This window comes from Emys orbicularis, chromosome 10 (assembly GCF_028017835.1).
Source record: "Emys orbicularis isolate rEmyOrb1 chromosome 10, rEmyOrb1.hap1, whole genome shotgun sequence".
Classification (NCBI taxonomy): domain Eukaryota; kingdom Metazoa; phylum Chordata; order Testudines; family Emydidae; genus Emys; species Emys orbicularis.
Genome location: NC_088692.1, coordinates 53,289,398 through 53,302,854, shown reverse-complemented (window position 1 = coordinate 53,302,854; position 13,457 = coordinate 53,289,398). Strand labels below are relative to the sequence as shown.

Here is a 13,457-nt window from a genome sequence, read left to right as displayed (position 1 = left end):
ATATAATCCAATTGCAACCATTGTACATATGATTAAACATGGAAGGCCTAGGAATTGAATAAAGTCTCCATCGTATCTTCAATAGGAGACAGTATTTCCAATTAGAACCTATTTGCTCAGGGTTGCTAGCTTTGAGATCTAGGCTATTTTTTTCAGAAGTTGTGCAAAGTGTGAACCCTGGAATAAAGAGGGTGGGAGCAGAATAGAGCAAGGAGTAGGGGGTTGAGGAAAAGCAACAGCTTGTACAAACTAGTGTTGCTGCATGATTTTCACAATGCGACTGAGTGAGTCTGTAGTGGCAAATGCCAGATATTGAGAACAAAGCCAGTCTTCAAGGCTGACTCCACACTGCCTGTCCAAGGACTTCTCTGCAAACTTGATCATCAGCAGCGTCCGTTTGATGTCCAGCCAGTTCTGCAGCACAGCATCCTTCCGTACTGGGCTGGAACATGAGCTCAGAGTGTGGAACAAATCCTCACGTGGACCCCATAACAAACACTGAAGGATTCCCTTGGCCTCAGAAATAAGGATTCTCTCTGAAGGATTGGGATTCAGCAGGCAGCTGGCGAGTTGCTGGAGCCCATAGGAATAGAGGGAACGGGAGGGGATCCTGGGGAGGTCAGCACGGGTATACTCCTTCTCCTTCAGCTCTGGATTCTCATCAAAGGGGTTGGGTAAGTGCAGCATTTCATAGATGAGGATGCCAGTTTGGAACTCATCACACTTTTTGTACTGTGTGGCAGTGATGATCTCCGGGGCCAGGCGGGATTGGTCCCGTAGCACCTCTGGATCTACCATATGTCTCTTTTGCTTGGCCTGTGAGAAATTGCTCACAATTAGCCTGGCTGGGCAAGCTGCGTTGGGATTGGGCTCCACAGGCTCATAGTTCAGAAGGCCTCCCCTTGGTCTGTAGTGAACCAGCAGCAGGTTCTCCAAGCGCAGATCACAGTGTGTGATGTGATAGGGTTTCAGGTGCTCCAGGCCTGAACACAGCTGTAAGAGCAGTAGACATACCTGTCTTTCATAGAAGTCTGGGTTATTTGCATGGCGGGCTGTGGACTCTCGCACAAAGTCAGCCACCGTTAGGTATGGTACCTCCCGTGTGATGACCACAACACGGCTGCGCTGCTTGCTGATGGTCCGCTCACTGCCTGAGTTGTCTTTCTGTGAAGCCTCCAAACAGGAAGGGGTTTCTTTGTTCTTTTCCTCATCTTCTACCTCTTCTTCCTGTTCATCTTCCTCCTCCACCTCAGGTGCATTGGGATCCTCCCATGGAAGGAGGCGAACAGGTACATCAGCTAAGAAATGGCCACAGTCCTGTTGGATGTTAAAGTTAATAGCCAGACTCTGTCTGATAGCCAAGCTGTGGTAATACTGTTGGGATTCTTTAGCTTTGCTCTTACAAATCTGTTGGCAGAAAAGAGCACAAAACCAAAGTCAATAATTATAACTTTTTATTTGTAAACATTTTTTTCTTTTTAAATGTGCACAGGGCTGCCTGTTGCCAACCCCACCCCAAATACTGGAAATTAGGGAGAGTGAGGGCTTAAAAACCCTCCCCTCTGCCCTTTGGGAGTATACTTTGAAACTCATATATGTTTTTATGTGTCTTACATTGATTGCTTTTTGGAGTGAAAGCTAAGGACTCTGGACTTCTACTTATTAATTTTTGAAATATATTATGAGGTATTAAGTGATGACACAGCCCACTGGAGATTTTATTTTATATATTTCTCACAGAATCATAGAACTGGAAGGGACCTCGAGAGGTCATCTAGTCCAGTCCCCTGCACTCGTGGCAGGACTAGTATTATCTAGACGATTTCTGACAGGTGTTTGTCTAACCTGCTCTTAAAAATTTCCAGTGATGGAGACTCCACAACTTCCTTAGGCAATTTATTCCACTCTGACAGGAAGTTTTTCCTAATATCCAACCTAAACTCCTCTTGCTGCAATTTAAGCCCATTGCTTCATGTCCTATCCTCAGAGTTTAAGAAAAACAATTTTTCTTCCTCCTCCTTGTAACAACCTTTTACATACTTGAAAACTGTTCTCATGTCCCTTCTCAGTCTTCTCTTTTCCAGACTAAACAAACCCAATTTTTGCAAAAAGAATGAGGAGTACTTGTGGCACCTTAGAGACTAACAAATTTATTTGAGCATAAGCTTTCGTGGGCTAAAACCCGCTTCATCGGATACATGCAATGGAAAATACAGTAGGAAGATATATATACCCAGAGAACATGAAAAAATGGGTGTTGCCATACCAACTGTAACGAGAGTAATCAATTAAGGTGGGCTATTATCAGCAGGAGAAAAAAAACTTTTGTAGTGATAATCAGGATGGACCATTTCCAACAGTTGACAAGAAGGTGTGAGTAACAGTAGGGGAAAAAATGAGCATGGGGAAATAGTTTTTACTATTGTAATGACCCATCCACTCCCAGTCTTTATTCAAGCCTAATTTAATGGTGTCCAGTTTGCAAATTAATTCAATTCTGCCGTTTCTTGTTGGAGTCTGTTTTTGAAGTTTTTTTGTTGGGGTATTACGACTTTGAGATCTGTAATTGAGTGACCAGGGAGGTTGAAGTGTTCTCCAACTGGTTTTTGAATGTTATAATTCTTGACATCTGATTTGTGTCAATTTATTCTTTTGCGTAAACCTACTGACCGCTATACTTACCTACATGCCTCCAGCTTTCATCCAGACCACACCACATGATCCATTGTCTACAGCCAAGCTCTAAGATACAACCACATTTGCTCCAACTCCTCAGACAGAGACAAACACCTACAAGATCTCTATCAAGCATTCTTACAACTACAATACCCACCTGCTGAAGTGAAGAAACAGATTGACAGAGCCAGAAGAGTATCCAGAAGTCACCTACTACAGTACAGGCCCAACAAAGAAAGTAACTGCCATGTACATTGGCCAAAGCAGACAGTCTTTACGTTCACATACTTAATTCTTTGCAGGATTGGGACCTAAGTGATCAGCTGGTATAACTACAGCAGTACTTTCTATGTGCAAAGCTCAGATTGAGGGAAGACAGGAAGAGGTTGCTTTTTGGATTTTGATGAAGCTAAAGCTTGGCTTAACTCATGTCTAAACAATGTGAAGGAAGAACAGAGTGATTAGGGTATAGATGGGCCAGAGGACAATTATGGCACAGTATTCTTTCTGATTTTCAGTAAAATGTTTTGATATGTTGTAGCATTTTTCTGTATATTAATTAATATGAATGTATGGCGTCATGTATTTCTTGCAGTTTCTTACAATTTTTGGGAATACTTGGTAGCTGTCTGTTTTTTCTAATATAGAATCCGAAATCATTTAAGGACTTATACTTGACAAACTGTAATTCTGGGGGAGGGGAAATCATTATTTCTTCGGAATTTTGTCTTTACTATTTGTTAATCACTATGATTTTACTGATGATTGTGATTGAAAATGATAAATAAATGGAAAAAGTGGATCCTTAGATTGATAGTGTGTGCTGAGTATGTGAGTTTAGTGCTTGAGCTATAGCAATGCTCTTTACATTAGGAAAGAAAACTGGGGTGTCATTAGAAAATCCATTTCAAACAGCTTCATGTTAGATTGTGGTCCCTTCACGCACTTTCAGCAGCAGCTCTGTAATGCTATCACACTATCAAAACAAGCGTCTTTGAGGCCTGTGCCATTATCATCAGGATTTTTTTTAAGTTGGTGGTGGCTCTGAACATTTTGGGAAGTTATAAATGCCTGTAATGAAGGCAATGGATCCCCCAACAATTATATTCTCTCTGTAGAGACTCACTGATATTCTACTTGTTTAACAGATAAATCGTTGAACACTTAGGCCTACATTGTGTCTCTACATCCACTTTCCACAGTAGAGGCCAATCACTATGGTAGGAGATATTAGAGACAGACACAAAGGCTCTGGGAGTGCAGGCCAGAGCAGTGGCTGTTATGCCTTTTACAGGATACAGTATGTGCAGCTTCCTGTGCCAGTCTAGTTCTGATGGCTAGTACAGAGGGAAAGTGCTGAACTTGCCTCTCCATATGAACTTTAAGAAGGCTAGTTCAATAGCCATGCATAATAATTACACTCCAAGAGTCCAGGGCTCTGACTAGCTTTCCTTCAGATATTGTGCAAGGCGAGTCAGACTGGCCCTTAATTAAAAAAAAAGTATGTTTTTCATCTTTTATGTGTTTCCCAGTAACTTAGAGTTGCTAATAGTGTAGATTAAGTCCTCTGTGTTTGCCGATCAGAAAAGTGCACTGTCAGATAATCATATGCAATTAGATATGCTAGGTGACTACATTTTTGATGCAATCCTCCTCCCTCTGATCCTGTGAATGTTCCAATACATCACAAATACCTGAGCCTCCCAAAACACAGACACACTGGAGTTTAAATTGCCTGTTTATCACTGTCGTGTACAGGCAAAGCAAATTTACAAAATGCATTTTCTAGTCAATTTTATTTAAGAAGGAAAATGCACCACTTTCAGGAGTGAATGCTGATTGTTACTATATCTGAGCACTGGCTCTTCGTAATTTACACTCAGAAATGCATTTTTAAATGGTTGGAGAAAGGTGAGCTAATCCTAACCTCACCAACAGAATATCCCCCAAAGTCTTTTAAAAATACAGAAAGTGATAGTGACTACGTGGCCCTGACCCTGCAAACATGCATGAAGTGAAATGTGTCAGCTGACAGTCTTGGAGACTTAAGTCCCCTGCTTCATTAAAGAATTGGTACAGTATAGGCAGCAAAAGGGGTAGCTTGCTGCACACCATACCACTAATGTGCCTCAAACTTCATCTGGAAAAACATTTTGAAGGTGTGTGAGGGTAGTTCAGTTTCCATACCAGTTAAGTCTTTGGCCTCTTCCTTGGGATGGGCAGCAAGGGTGGCAATTCATTCCAGTTGGGGTGATGTTTCTCTATGTCGTGGGACACTTATCTATAAGAAATGGACTAAAGATCCGCAGCTCATTTTGCATAGGCCATCAAAATGCTGTCAGACCAACTTTTCGTCACTGCTGAATTAGAACTGGCAACCTGGAGGTGCAAGGCTGCATACCTCATTTCTAATCCATCAAGCCATCCAGCCCCCTGAATTTAATGTAAAACCAGAGAGATTAGAAAAAATAAAGTGGTGTGTCCCTTTTCTATCCAAAAGTCATCTTCAGTTTCCATATTGAGTTCTATGCAAGGCATCTCCCTTCATTTTATATTTCCATTCCATGCTTTGATATTTGTAACCTGGTTTGTGTTTCTGCTCTCATGACGATAGATGAACACCTGACTTTACCCATGCTAAAAATAGCAACTTGTTAGTCCTGTTCAGTGACTGTTTGTCATTAAACAATTGGAAGAAAGGATGTATTGTTTTCAGAGTGAGTTGGGAGAAGTAAATTCATTAACTCCACCAAGCCAATGAAATTTACCACTAGTCTGACAAGTTGTACTGTGAAACCAGTGTTACCAGGCGTGTGTGGGTATGAATTTTATTTATTTATTTATTGCCTTTAACACCAATAAAGAATATTCTCTTGTACTAGGAAAAAAGTGTATAATAAATAATTATAATCAAGGGCGAGCAACTCTTTGAATTTATATCCTGACATTTACAGTAGATTATATATAGATTAAGGCTCAAGATGATCTATGCAGACCAAAATTATACATCACTCCAAGTCATCTGAGCTGCTTCACAAGGAAATGGTGTTTCTATGTATTCAACCCAAGTGGCACTGTATTTTCCTCCATCTGTGACTTTCAGAAGAGCAATAGAATGAAGGGTGGTTTTGGTACAAGATGGTTTGTGTGTGTGTGTTTGGTAACACAGAGTTCATAATCCATTTACCTCACCCAAAGAGTTACAGTTAAATATATAGATCTCCAGATCTCCACATTACAATTTTTCATATGATAGGTGTCTCATTAATCTTGATTATTGAACCTCTTATGATGTTAATTTAGATAGGAGTATTAAATTCTAGGAAATAATTACTGTGCTCATGCAGCAGCCATTTTTCAAATATTAATAACTTGGGTTTTTTTTTTAATACCAAAATGACCTAGCCCAAATTATAAACTACTCACCCAAAAATAGTTTCATTTTAAAAGTCAAACTTATTTTTTGTAAGAAAAGTAGAAAATAGGATCTGTAAATAACTACTGTACCACATTTTATTTCACCCAAAGAGTCTTGGAACGATACATAATGCCTCCTAACTAGCTCACAGTGATGCTACTTCAAACAAAGGTGAGCTGGGATGCATTACTTTTGAACCCATCTATGCGTCTCTATTTGATGGCACAGAAGGATTTTTAAATAGCAATACAAGGGTTTATTTTAATCCCCACCCCATAAGAGCCAAGAAGCAAGGGATCAAGACTAACTCCTGAACTCCAATACCTCATATTACACTGCTAGGCAGCCCTTTTCCCTCTCCCCCCTGCATCTGCCCTTTTTTTTTTTTTTTTTTTAAACTGCCAAACTATTTTTGAAATTTTGATTCAGAAGTTTTTATGGGCATCTACTACTCCAATGGAAGATGTCAGTGTGCCACACCTCTCAATTATTTTTTTAATTACTACCAAGCTTAGAACAGCAGCAGACCAAGCAACATAATTTACATGAACTATTAACCTCTGAATATATGGGCTTTAAAATTAGAGTTGGTCCTTAGGTGTAAAGTTCCAATCCAGCTCCAATCTCTCCCCAAATTTGGTGTGTAGGTGTACATAAATGTTTGGAGTGTTTGGATCTGTTTTTTGTTTTGTTTTATTGTAAGGGGGGTGGGGTAGGGAGGGGAGATCACAGCCACTGGGGAAATCTGGATCCAAATACAGTAACTCCTCACTTAACGTTGTAGTTATGTTCCTGAAAAATGCGACTTTAAGCGAAACGATGTTAAGCGAATCCAATTTCCCCATAAGAATTAATGTAAATGAGGGGGTTAGGTTCCAGGGAAATTGTTTTCACTAGACAAAAGACATACATTATATATATATATATATATATATATATATATATATATATATATATATATATATATATATATATATATATATACACACATACACACACACACACACACACACACACACACAGTACTGTATAGATCCAAACTTCCAAGTTCAAGAGTTTTTTAGACCTGAGGTATTGTTTCAGGCCACCGTTGTTATTTAGAATGAAATATTACACACTCTCCTGTCAGGGCCGGCTCCAGGCACCAGCTTGGCAAGCAGGTGCTTGGGGCGGCCACTCCGGAGAGGGGCGGCAGGTCCAGCTATTTGGCGGCAATTCGGTGGACGGTCCCTCACTCCTGCTCGGAGCGAAGGACCTTCCGCCGAATTGCCGCCACAGATCGCGATCGCGGCTTTTTTTTTTTTTTTTTTTTTGGCTGCTTGGGGCGGCCAAAACCCTGGAGCCGGCCCTGTCTCCTGTACAGCAACACTGTAGGTTACTGTTGTAGCAAGGAGATATACAGTTAAGACTAAATCCTGTAACCATTGTAATCAATGGCAAAATGATGAATGACTTCAACAGAAAAAAGATTTCCCCTTAATATTTTGTTAAAGATGACAACCAATCACTTTTAATGAAACTTCAAAATGTAATGACACTTTTGAGACTAAGTGGCACTATTGGGAGAAAACACCAGGAAAAATTCTCATAAGGTCCTTGTTCTATAAGGAGAAAATGTATGTGTATGTATATATGACATGTACAAAAGGCAGGGGGAGAACTCAGATCTGATTAGAGATGTGTTGTCTGCTCCTGGTCTTTGTTTACAAACAAAAGAATGTGAAAACTGAAAGAGGCAGCTGGGCTATTTAAAGCTGATTAAACTGCTGACTATATACAAATACTAAGATTTGTACAATATATACTGGCTGTGTAAATTGACAAAAGGAAACGAAAAGCCAGACTGCCTCCCCACAGCACTCAAAGATGAGAGTCTGAAGACAAATCAGTCACATATCTGAATTCATAAAGCAGTTGCACTTAAGAGAAGGTCTGAATTGAAACCAGCAAAAATTTGGCATTCAGAGTAGTGTCTAATTGCTCTTCAGACCCCCCCCCCCTCGCTTCAAGACACAGCTTCATGAATCTGGACAAGTGCTCAAGTTTTAGATAGGGCAGGTCGGATTCCCTCAGTACTGACAAATATTTTGTCAGAAAAAGGAAAATGCAGTGAAATCAGCAGAGACACATTAAGTTTTCCTGTCTGTAGGCAGTTTAATGAACATAAAGTATATTTACAGGCATCCACTGTACTACTTGCAGTTAGAAAAGATTGCTGCCGTGAACCAAGCCCTCATAGGGTCTCATCATCTTCCATCTGGAAGTTTCTATTCAAACTTTCACTGCGTGCTGCCATTTAGGAATCGAGGTAGAGGATTCTAATCTCTTATGTAGCTAATGACTACTGATCTCCATACTTCAATGACCACAATGACATTATAGGGCATTTTATATATAGAATAATAATGCCCAAGTATTACCTAAAATTTTAAAACAGTATGTGGGAATTTCACTCTGTGAGTCACATTAACATTAATGAGAGTCATAGAACTAAATACTTATGTACCCCTTTAAAACCATTTATAAGACAGCAGTGATGGTCTATAAAATCTGATGGTGATAATAAAGGTTCTAGACCACCCACCATTAACTGCCAAAGGTGTTAGAGGGACAGCTTCTTCTTTATTAGTGACAATTAGTCCTATGTCATAGTTAAGAGTAAATAAACAAAGCCATTCCCTGTGCAGGATTTCCAAAGCCCTACTGTGTCCTTCCATCATAACAGGCTAGACTATAGTAGAAATCCTGCTGCCTTTTTACCCACGTGCTACTCTGAATCTTTATTACGAAGTCCAGTAAGGTAAAAAGATGGATCCTGATTTATTAATTGATCAAAGACAAGCACTGAAAGAAGCTATGCTGATGGGCATTTAGCATCTTGTCCACTGAAGCATCAGTAGTTGAGCTATGAAGACATGATACGTGATAATGCACTTGATGGAAAAAAAACTATTATTACCCTGTTCCGTAATAACTGTGGCTCTTCAAGATGTGTTGTACATATTCATTCCACTCTTGGTGTTGGTATGCCCAGCCATTGGAAACTTTTTTCCTCAGCAGTACCCATTGAGCGGCTTGGCTCCCTCCGCTGCTGCACACCACAGGATGCAGGTATAAAGGGCAGAGGTGCCCCAGCCCCCCTCAATTCCTTCTTGCCATAACTCCGATGAAGAGAGGTAGGAGGGCAGGTTGTGGAATGGAGGCATGCAACACATCTCAAACAACAACAGCTACAGAACAGGTTAGTAACAGTTTTTTCTTCTTTGAGTGATTGCACATGTGCATTCCACTCTTAGTGACTCACAAGCCATAAGATTGTAGGCAGGATCAGAGTCTATTTCAATAAAGATTGGAGAACAACTCATCCCACTCTAGCATAGTCTCTGGAGTCTTGAGCCACAGCATAGAGGGAGGCAAACATGTGGACCAAGGACCAGGCTGCCACTCTACAAATGTCTGCAATTGGAACTTGTACCAGAAAGGCCATTGTTGCCAATTGTGACCTTGTCAAATGAGCTTTGACTGTGTCAGGTGGAGCAACATTATCTAAGTCATAGTACTTGTATATGCAGGATGTGATCCAGGAAGAAATTCTCTGGGTGGAGAGTGATTGACCTTTTCCACCACAAATGAACCAGATCTGCAGCACAAGGGAAGGAGGGTGGGACTGGAATACTGACAGGAACCACACATCTCAAAGAATCTTTAGTTACTGGTAAGTAACCACCTTCTTCTTCGAGTGATGGTTCCTATTGTATTCCACTAAGGGTGCTTGACAAGCAATATCTAGTTAGGACGAAGGTGCGAGAAAGATGCTGGAACTGTGGAACGGAGGACAGTCGGACTGAACAAGGTATCTGTTGCAGAGTCTTACACCAGGGCATAATGGGAAGAGAAGGTGTGTACCGAACACCACACGGCTGCCCTACATATGTCTGAGTGGCATGTGGTGAAGTGTGGCTGTATTTGATGCTTGCACTCTCATGGAATGGGCTCATACCACAAGGGGTGGAGACAGTCCCAACAATTAATAGAGTGTAATGCACCCCAAAACCCACTTAGAAATTCTCTGAGTGGAGATGACTTGCCTTGTAATCCTTTCTGCTATAGCAACAAATAGTCTAGGAGACTTCCTGAACAGCTTCGTCCTCTGTAGGTAAAAGGGCAAGGCCCTATGATCATCAAGGGAGTGAAGGTGCCGTTCCTCCTCTAAGGCATGCAGCTTAGGAAAGAAGAGAGGTAAAGTATATGGGTTGGTTGAGGTGAAAGCAGGAAACCACTTTCGGCAGAAACTTAGGATGCAAACACAGGGAAACGTTGTCCTTATGGAACATGATGAAAGGAGGGTCTGCCATCATGCACTCCAATTCGCCCACCTTTCTCGCAGAAGTAATAGCTATGAGGAAAGCGACCTTCATGGAAAGAAGGGAAAGGGAGCAGGAAGCCAGAGATTTGAAGGGCGACTTCATCAGTGCTGTGAGGACAAGGTTGAGGTCTCCCTGGGGAGCGATGGGTTGAACGGGAGGATATGTCTGCATGAGGCCCTTCCAGAACCGAACAGTCAATAGATGAGAGTGCTCCTCCCCAGAGGGGGTGGAAAGAACTAATGACTGCTACATGCATCTGGATGGAACTGAGAGCAAACCCCAATGCCTTCAGGGATAGGAGATAGTCCAAGAGGAGAGGAATGCCTATGGTCTCAGGAGGTAAAATGTTTACCTCCTGGGTCCTTTCTGTTGGACGCAGGAGGTAAAATGTTTCCACTTGGCTTGCGTAGGACCACCTCGTTGACTCCTTCCTTCTACTCGAGAGGATGTCTTGCAATGCTGACTAGCATTCTTGTGCTAGCGAAGATGACCATCCAAAAACCAGGATCTCAGGTGATTCGTCTGCAGATCGGGATGTCTGATCCTGCAGTTGTGTTGTGTGAGCAGTTCTGGGAATGTTGGTAGTGGGAGTGGAGGATGCTTTGACATGGGGAGAAGAGGAGGAAACCAGAACTGGCAAGGCCAGAACGAGGTAATCAGAATGACCATCACTTTCTCCCGCCAAATCTTGTGAAGGACACAGAGCAGGAGTGGTAGGGGAGGGAAAGCAATTGATCCGGCCTGACCAGCTGATGACCAGAGCATCACCTTGGGAGTGGGCATTTGGTGTTGGTGTGGGCAGCAGAGAGATCTATTACTGGATGAAAGACCACAGTTGTGTAGTTCCCATTTGTGGTTGGTCACGAAAATCCTGCTGCGAGCATCTGCAAGCACGTTCTGAGTACTCGTGAGTTGCAGTCTGGCATATTGAACCATGTAGGTGCAAGAGGCCATATGACTCAGAAGCTTCAAAGCTTTTGTGAATAGGTGAACCTTCAAATCTATAACAATTGATCAAATTGCCTGGAACCTGGAGTGCGGAAGGCCCTGGCTTGAGACGAGTCCAGTACAGCCCTAAAATCTCTATCCTCTGAGCTGGGGAGAGGAGAGACTTTTCTGTGCTGATTAACAGTCCCAGAAAATTGACTGTTGACTGCATATGGGCAATACTGCTCTGCACTTGCCGTTTGGACTGGCCTTTGACAAGCCAGTCATCTAGGCGGGGGTAAACCTACTCTCCCAATCTTTTGAGGAATGCAGCTACTACTGCCATGACCTTTGTAAAGATCCTGGGAGCTGCTGATAGGCTGAAAGGTAAACTGGTTATGATTCTGACTTACAAGAAATTGGAGGTATTTCTTTTGAGCTTGATTGACTGCCACATGGAAGTAGGTATCTTTTAAGTCGAGGGAGGCATACCAGTACTAAGGATGTAGGAAAGGGATAATAGAAGCTAGGGTGACCATGCAAAACTTTATCCTTTTAAAGAATTTGTTGAGATGATGCAGGTCTAAAATTGGTCTGTGACACCTTTTTGCTTTTGGGTTTAGGAGATGTTGGAAATAAAATCCCTTCCCTCTGAGACCACATGGAACCTCGTCTATGGTCCCCAAGCTAAGGAGCAACAAACTTCCTGGATAAGGAGTTTCTTGTGAGAGTGGTCCTGGAGAGGGATAGGAAGGGAGAATGGCAGCTAGGGGCAAAAGCAAACTGGAGAGTATATCCCACTTCAACAGTGCTCAAGACCTACTGGTCTGACGTAATCTTGGATCAAGCATTGTGGAAGTGGAACAGACTGTTTGCGAAGGTGTGGGCGTTCGGGTCTGGAGATATGGAGACTAGTATGTTGACTTCAACTGGCCCATCAAAATTGACTGCTTTGCAGTTCCTGAGTGTCTTGAGGGCCTGGAGCCAGGGCTGAAGCAGCAGGAGGGGTAGGCCTACGTCTCTAAACCCGGACCTCTTTTTTGATAGGCCCTGCCGAGGAAGAGTGGGATATCAGTGTGTCTACTGTGACCGATACAACTTCCTGACTGGGGCAGGTGTGTACAGATCTAAGGACTTCAGAGTAGCTCTAGAGTTTGTAAGTCCGTGGAGCTTGCTGTCTGTCTGGTCAGAGAATAGAGAAGGACCCTCAAATGGCAAGTACTTGATAGTGCAAGCCAGTATGATCCACACATGACCACTGCAGAGGCTGTGGTTCTAGCTGCCAAGTCTGCTGCATCCAGTGCTGCCTGCAGTGAAGTTCTTGAGACTAGTCTGCCCTCATTGACCATAGAAGAGAACCTCTGGCTATCATTCTCTAGAAGCAGCTCCTTGAACTTTTCCATGGAACCCCACTAATTAAAATTGTATCCTCCCAACAGAGACGATTTGTTAGTGGTACACAGCTGCAAACCCCCTGTTGAATAATCTTTCTGCTGAATAATTCTAGCCTCTTAGTGTCGTCTGAGTTGGGGGTGGCAGCCTGATGCCCCTGTCATTCTCTCTCATTAGTAGCTCTGATGACTAATGAGCTCAGAGGTGGGTGAGTATAAAGATACTCAAACCCTTGGGAGGACACATAGTACTTTCCGCCCTTTTAGAGGTGGGAGGCAAAGAGGATGGCCATAAAGTCTTTATTGGCGCTAGTATGACCTTGTTAACTGGCAGAGCTACTCTGGAGGGACCCACCGATGATAAAATGTCAACCAGGAGACATGAGGACTCCCTGACCTCTTTGACCTGTACACCTAGGTCTGCAGCCACTTTCTTTAACAACAACTGGTAAACTTTACAATCATCAGGAGGAGGAGAAGTCGTGCCAGATGAAATGGCCTCATCTGGATAGGACGAAGAAGAAGCCAAGACTGGGAGGGGATAGAATCTCTTCTAATCAGCTGTTGTTCTGGTTCTGGAACCTCCTCTTGATGCTCCGTACTGGGTCTGGTGCCAGACTCTGGGGATGGAGCTGCTCTGGGTGTAGATTCAAGCCTACTACCTGAGGGCACCGAGTA

The 13,457-nt window shown here is 42.5% G+C and overlaps 1 protein-coding gene across 1 annotated transcript in view; it reads right to left on the bottom strand.

The window, feature by feature from the left end:
• Positions 1-235: 235 nt before the first annotated feature.
• Positions 236-13,457, bottom strand: part of PEAK1 (pseudopodium enriched atypical kinase 1) — a 46,557-nt gene continuing 33,335 nt past the window's right edge. The window contains exon 4 of the mRNA XM_065412580.1: positions 236-1,407. Within this exon, the coding sequence (XP_065268652.1) occupies positions 250-1,407 (1,158 nt within the window). The 3' untranslated portion in view covers positions 236-249. The remainder of the gene's footprint in view (positions 1,408-13,457) is intronic.